The sequence below is a fragment of the Quercus robur genome, chromosome 9 (genome assembly GCF_932294415.1).
Source record: "Quercus robur chromosome 9, dhQueRobu3.1, whole genome shotgun sequence".
Classification (NCBI taxonomy): Eukaryota; Viridiplantae; Streptophyta; class Magnoliopsida; order Fagales; family Fagaceae; genus Quercus; species Quercus robur.
Window position 1 is genome coordinate 17,023,670 of NC_065542.1, and position 7,091 is coordinate 17,030,760.

The 7,091-nt window shown below is 33.9% G+C and overlaps 1 protein-coding gene across 1 annotated transcript; it reads right to left on the minus strand.

Moving 5' to 3' along the window:
• Positions 1–1,029: 1,029 nt before the first annotated feature.
• On the minus strand, positions 1,030–5,740 carry LOC126698970 (probable fructokinase-7). The gene is made up of 7 exons (XM_050396513.1): positions 5,539–5,740; positions 4,424–4,641; positions 3,395–3,607; positions 3,085–3,282; positions 2,791–2,931; positions 2,505–2,621; positions 1,030–1,312 (listed from the first exon to the last, which is right to left on the minus strand). Exons 1-7 carry the CDS (start codon positions 5,558–5,560, stop codon positions 1,178–1,180), a joined length of 1,044 nt encoding a protein of 347 aa, XP_050252470.1. The 5' UTR covers positions 5,561–5,740; the 3' UTR covers positions 1,030–1,177.
• Positions 5,741–7,091: the final 1,351 nt, after the last annotated feature.

Consider the following 7,091-nt stretch of genomic DNA (forward strand, 5'->3'; position numbering starts at 1 on the left):
GGCAAGGTCTAGGCACACAAAAGGCAAGCCTGATACTGTGGGCTTCCATGGTTACGCATTGGCTACCCACCATCGTCTTGAAGGCCTATTGGATAAGTTGATAGTAAATTTTCATTGGATATGGAGGCAACGTCCTTTAAAAGAGGGAATAGTGAAAAAAAAATACATTGAAGGAGGTCGTGTAAATTTAGGAGACCACAATGGACTATAGGAGCCTGATGTTCTTATAATTAAACAGCTATGTTTTCAGGAATTAAAAAATAAAAAAATAAAAAAAATCACAACCAAGAACATGGTGAGACCAATGATTATAAGTATAACAAAACCACATCTTTATTCTTTCTGTGACTAAAACTGTCTCTCAACTCAAGGTTGAGTGCTTTCAATTGTAACTACTTCAGGCATTGGTTACTCAACGAGTAGAGGAGCTATTATGGTTACGCCTAAGTAAGGAGTCTCCTTAGGGGTGTGCAGCCAACCTGCAAAAACTGACCCGACCCAACCCAACTAGCCGGAATGGGTCAGTTTTTAGGGCTTGGTGGGTTGGGTCGGGTTACAAAAAAAAAAAAAATTTAATAGCGGATCGGGTTGGATTTGGGTCATAAAATTCCAAATCCGCCAAACCCGACCCAATCCACCCATATATTTAATATATTATATAATTAATAATTTTTTTAAATAACCAACTCTTCCTCCTATCCTATATAAAAGCCAATATTAATGTATATTAGTTCATATATTAATGTATAATTTGTTTATCAACTCAGCTGGTAAGTGTGATATATTTTTTTCCGCTCAATTTAATAATAATAATAATAATTAAAAAAAAGTCCAACCCATGGGTTCAACCCAACCCAACCCCAACCCGACCCATATGGGTTGGGTTAGACTTATGTGATAGGTTGGGTTGGGTTGAATTTTTTTTAACCCACTATGGTGAGTTGGGTCAAAAAATCCTCTTAATCCGATCCATGCACACCCCTACTCCTCACCCTTTTTCCTCGTTCAAAATAAATAAATAAATAAAAATAGGGACAAGCCAAGGGAAAGTTCCATAGAAGTTATTATGCAAAAAAAAGAAAAGAGCAAGAAGCTCATTGTTACCTAAGCAAGGAAACTCATTACATTAGCTTAATTCCTTTAAGTACATGAGCTAGGATTTTTGTTTCAAGTTCTATCATGCATTGAGCTTTTGCAAAAATTGGAGGACAGCTTCTTTTGTGGGTAGGGCAGGAATGGCCCCCCTCTCTGTCACCGTGAGGGCACCAGTGGCATTGGCAAAATGTAGAGCTTCCCGTAAACGCTTCTCATCCTGGAAAAAAGTGAATTTAATATTAATTTCTGAAACAAACAGAAATGAAATATTTATGTATTAAGCTGTGAAATGCTTTTTTGATATGTTTCTTCTGCTTCTATATGTTATCTTTGAGATATGCATATGAATAATTTGAAAAATACTGTGAAACACTTTTCCATTGGATCAAGTTAGGAGATGAAGCAGAAACCATCTGAAAACCCGGATGGATGGCAGTTTCATTTCCACAAGGTTGTATTTACTTAAGAATCTCACTGTCCAGACAAAGGGTTAGTCATGTAGCCATTAACACCACAAATCCAGAAATCTTTCATGAGTATATAATGCTACCTCAGACCAAAAATACTACCAAGTACAATGAGGGAAGCCAAAATTACTTGCACATCCAGAACCCCACAAATTCTAAGCAATGTAAAAGAGATGGCACAGGAAAGCTTTCCTAGAAAATTGGTGTCTATGGGGTTACTTTGATGAAGGAAAATTGGAAATAGCAAGCCATGAGCTTGGTAAATTTCCTGTTTATAGAAAGGATCTGAGAAGCAGTTGCATTATCACTCTCCTCCTCTTTCACTGGATGAAATTGCATATCATCTCTAATTATAAATAAACTCTTCTTGACAAAAAAAAGCAGTTTTAGCCTTTTAGGAACACTTTAAGCAGATATAGAGGAAAAGAACTTCCAATGCACATTAAAGACTGACCAACCATGCCAAGCCAAATGATTCAGGCTCGAACAACTGAAACAATGGTGTTCCTAAGAATCTAAGATCATGGACATATACCCAGACTACTAGTCTCAAATAGTGCACCCATGGATTTACTCTCTCTCTCTCTCTCTCTCTCTCTCTCTCTCTCACATTATACAACTCAACTATATATCACGAGCAATGAATATATTCCAAATGACCCGATAAGAAGGGAACTGTTGCTTTTTAGAGACTATTGCATTCTAGTAGGTTCCCAAACCTGCAATGTTAGTACTAATTTTTCTCCAGAGCAAAGAACTCAAGAACACATAAATTAATTTCTTAAGAACACGTTAAGTATGAGCATCTGATTAGATCCAACTAGAAGTAATATAATGCAAAAAATTAAAATAAGCAATGGAAAGCACTTAATCCAATGATCTATTTAATTCTAGCATAAAAATAAAAATGATTTCTTCAATTCATGTAAGGACTAAAGTTACCTGGATAATATTTAGGTCAGAAGCCAAGCTGTTCACAATGCCACTGACAAATGCATCTCCAGCACCAGTTGTGTCAACGGGCTTAACTTTAACACCAGCAACCCTGCCCTTAAATTCCTGAACAGAATTTCAGTTTTCTTATAAACGACCAATAAGACAGAAATAAAAGGAAACCCAATTATCTGAAATTATTGATTACTGCAACTGCAGTCGTTTTTTCCAAGAAGTAACTAAGATCATGCATCTCCACTGCCAGATGATTCTTACATTGTCCACTAACACTTACCTTAGTGAAATATCTGCAACCCTCTGAACCTTCAGTGACAACCAAAAGCTTAAGATTAGGATGAAAGAGCTTATTTAACACGACATTATCATCATCTGGATCATCTCCACCAGTAAGGAATCTAATTTCGTCCTCACTTATCTGCAAATTTATTTAACCCCAGATGAGTTATATGTTACATATGATTGAATTCTGTTGTCATGGTTACATACCATAAATAACGCTCTTAAAATTTGCAGCAATGCAGCGCCAAACAACACTCATATATAAATCCTATATCATTAGATATTACACCTTAATAAAATCTGCCTGATCCCATATGCTCATTATGCCCTTCCGAGCAGCCTCTTCTGATGGCCACAATGGCAATCTCAAGTTTGGATCATAGGAGAGGAAGCAGCCAGACTTTTTGGCAATGCCCATCGCAGCAAGATGGGTTGACCTGCATGGTTCGCCAATCAAACTAATTGAACCATAATGGAAGATCCCTGCCTGTATTGAAATATTATTTGGATATGAGATTTTTTAAATCAATAAAAACATCAGTGGTAGAATCAATAACTCTTGTGATATGTTCTTAATCATAGAATTTAAAAGGAAATACCTTCTTAATAAGGTTTATATCAAGTTCAGATTCAAGAAGAAGCATATCAGCACTTGGATGACGGAAAAATAAGAATTCACGCTCACCATCAGCTCTGAGCGTAACAAAAGCTAGTGCAGTCCTTGCAGTGGGTTCAAACCGCATGCCTGAATTGTCAACATTGTTTTGTTTCAAAATGTCGGCCAACATATACCCAAAATCATCAGCACCTACCTGTCATAGATAATAACTTAGAATCAGTGCTATACTTGAGCTTAAGTTGAATCAAGGAGCCATTGTCATACATAAAAACTGTACACCACATACACAAACCCACCACCAAAAAATCTTTAGGATTGAAAAAGCACAATTTTGGAGCTACTAAAAGCCATTGGTAAGCCAAGAGCCTTGAAACTTAATTGTTTGGCACCTCCTGGTGTTTCCAAGACATCCAAGGTTAAAATCCCCCCCTCCTCCATTGTAACTATTGAATTAAAAAAAAAAAGGCCATTGATAACATAAGCAGCTAAAATCCATATCCCATTACACATAAGGTCAAATAGTTTTTTAATGTAATCAAGTCTGAAGGAGGTACTGCAGAATCTTAGAGAGGATATTCTCTGAGTCACAATTTTGGAACCACTGAGGATTCCACACAATGGGGTCTAGACACAAACAGCTAGCCCAAAAAAGAATACATCTCAGGCTACAAAATATTACTGAAAAAGCAATTTAACAAGGCATCTTAAAAGAATAAAAGCACATTTACATGATCAGAAATTCTAACAAATTTCATAGCCAAAACAAAAATTTTAAATATTTAGCGCTCTCTTCATGTCATGTTAGTTATTACTCTTTTTAGGTTGGGAAGGGGGGATCCTAACAAGTGAAGCAGGTATTTGATATTTTAGTCACATATCTGGCGTCCCTGTTTGCATGTAAATATTTATATTGATTCTTCTCTGTTATACAGATACCAAATAGAAAGAAATGAACAATGAAATGAAACTTATCTAGATACTGACATGCAGTCGATGAAGGCTAAAATACCTTTCCTATAAAAGCCGATGAACCACCTAGTCTAGAAATACCAACAGCCACATTAGCAGGAGCACCACCAGGAGCTTTCTTGAAAGCAGGTGCTTCGGCAAGTGAAACGCCACCAACTGTTGGCACAAAGTCAATCAACATCTCCCCAAAGCAAACAACCAGTGATTTTTTATCCTGAGACCCTCCTTGTGCATCTGAGGAAAGGTCTTCAGAACCACCTATACAAATCAAATCACTTCAAATTAGTAAGAATCAAGATTAAATGATTTCAAGAATATTCATCAGAAAGCAGGAAATTGAAACATTATGCCTTGAAACAAACATTTCCTACACAAATATGTTGCATAAATTAGTATTTCCCGCCTGCATAAACAGTTGGCTTAAATCAAAATCAAAATTCACTCCAATTGGGAACCATGTCCTGCAATAGTCCAAGTTTTTTTTTTTTTTTTTTTTTCAAAAGCCCATATTTGTTAAAACAAAAATTCAGATTTTGTGATCCAATAATCCCAAAACAACATATTTGGAGTTTTTTCTTTTCTTTTTTCTTTTTTAAATTATCTGCCAAATATGATCATTATAATTCTATTCTGAAGTAAACTTTTTTCGATCAGATTCATGGTTTTTGCAAATAGCCCCTTCAACTTTTCCCAAATCAATTACCAATTACCAAACGTATGTGCCCCCCACAAAACTTAAGATATAAGAAACAAATTTTACAGACCGAATGCCAATAGAAACAATCATACAAGATTAAATCTTTAACACGAATTAGATAACGAATACCAAATACATGTCTATAAATAAGTAAAGAACTGAAATTTCACGTTAAAGATGTCCCATAAAAACAGCTCTAGAAATAAACAAACACTAGCACCGAACAACAAAAACAAAAAGAACACAGCATAACCAATCCCATAAAGAAAAATCAGATAAAATAAAAGATACCCAGAAACAAAGAAACAATCTTTCACTGAAAAACCAGCTCAAAATGACCAAAATATGAAATCTCAGAACAGTATAATAAACAAGAGAGAGATCAAATTCTGATGGAAAGTAAAGATTCAATCAAGAATTATCCAAAAGATCATAATCAATATTCAAATTCTGAGAACCTGAAGTGGGGTTCTTGGCCATTTGAGTTCTGATGGAAGTGTGAGATTAAACAGAGCTTTACTGCAACGAGAATTGCGGAGAAAAAGAGAGAGAGAGAGAGAGAGAGAGAAGGCTTGGTGTGAGAGTTTTATAAGATGGTTTGAGATTGGAAGGAGATGGTTGTAAATTTGTATTAATCTTCAAAAAGTGGATCGTTGAATTTTTTTTGAGCCAACTAAAGCAAAGGGAAATCATTGAGAGCACGTATGACAAATTGACAAAATATATATGAAATGAAAGTTATGGGAATTATGTGATTATTATTATTATTATTATTATTATTTGGAAGGAATTATTATATTTTTATTACTAGTTCACAACCAAACAAGAAAATAGAATAAAATACTTAATTTAAAAGTGAGACACCAAACATTTCACTAGACGTTGAATCTTTACTAATTACTAATTTTAATCTGGATAGAGGATGTTTTACCTAATCGTTGAATCTGTACTAATTTAAAAAATTTCCCATAATAAGGTTTGGACTTTTTCTCAAAAAAACAAAAATCATAAGGTGATGAAATAAATTAAGAGAAAAGATGGAAAATAAAAAGGCAATATTTTTTTTTAGAAACTAGAAAAGCAATGTTGCTTCTAGGCAAGAGAATAAACCTTTTTTTTTCTTGTATGTTTTTCTTTTGTGCAAGCAACATAAAACCGAAAGCAGGAGAATAAAAAGTATACATTATGCCATATAATTATATATGAAGGTGACCAATTCTATTCAATGTCACATTAGTTTGTAAATTTGTTATGATAAAATTAATAATATTTTTTTGAAATAAGTCTAAAAATACCAAAATTTTCATAACAGTTGACTTCATTTATTGTGATTCATACATAATTAATAAAAATAATGTTAACACTGGATTAAGATAATGTGATTTTGTAATTGTAACAAGCACCGATTTAGTAATTTAAGAAAAAAAAATGTTAGTAAATTTTTCTTATTTCTCTTTAGATTGCTTGCCTCCTAATTTTACATTAGAAAGTCTTTGATACGTTATCATTTGACTCTTTTATTGTTCCTTTAAAATTTTGGTTTTGCTTATTTGAATTTTTTCCCCTTCCATCTTTAATCTTTTATGAATTTAAAATAAAACTTATCCTATAATTCCTTATATATTAGAATTTTAAAGACAATATTGGTCATAGTTAAAAAAAAAAAAAAAAAAAAAAAAAGATTGGTCATAGTTAATTTTCACTGAAATCACACCTGAACATTTTTTTTTTGAGAATGAAATCACACCTGAACATTTTTTTTTTGAGAATGAAATCACACCTGAACATCACCAAATAAGCGTGAACAACGTCGTATCTGACAAGTGACAAAAGGTTGAAAACATCGCTTTTCCCTAACGTGACACAGCAAAGTAATATAATATATACATATTCTTTTGGACCACAGTCACAAGCACACCTACTAATAATATATTGACTCATGTGATTATTGCACCTGCACACTCCTTGGATGACTTAGGCCTTGTTTGGATTTTGGTGAACTAAGTTGACA

What these genes read in the sequence shown, in the direction of transcription:
- LOC126698970 (XM_050396513.1), bottom strand. Translation starts at nt 5,560, where the DNA reads ATGGCCAAGAACCCCACTTCAG. An exon ending in CATCGGCTTTTATAGGAAAG is followed by an intron (nt 3,608 to 4,423) that starts GTATTTTAGCCT and finishes TATCTATGACAG; the next exon opens with GTAGGTGCTGATGATTTTGG. An exon ending in ATCAGGCAGATTTTATTAAG is followed by an intron (nt 2,932 to 3,084) that starts GTGTAATATCTA and finishes ATAAATTTGCAG; the next exon opens with ATAAGTGAGGACGAAATTAG.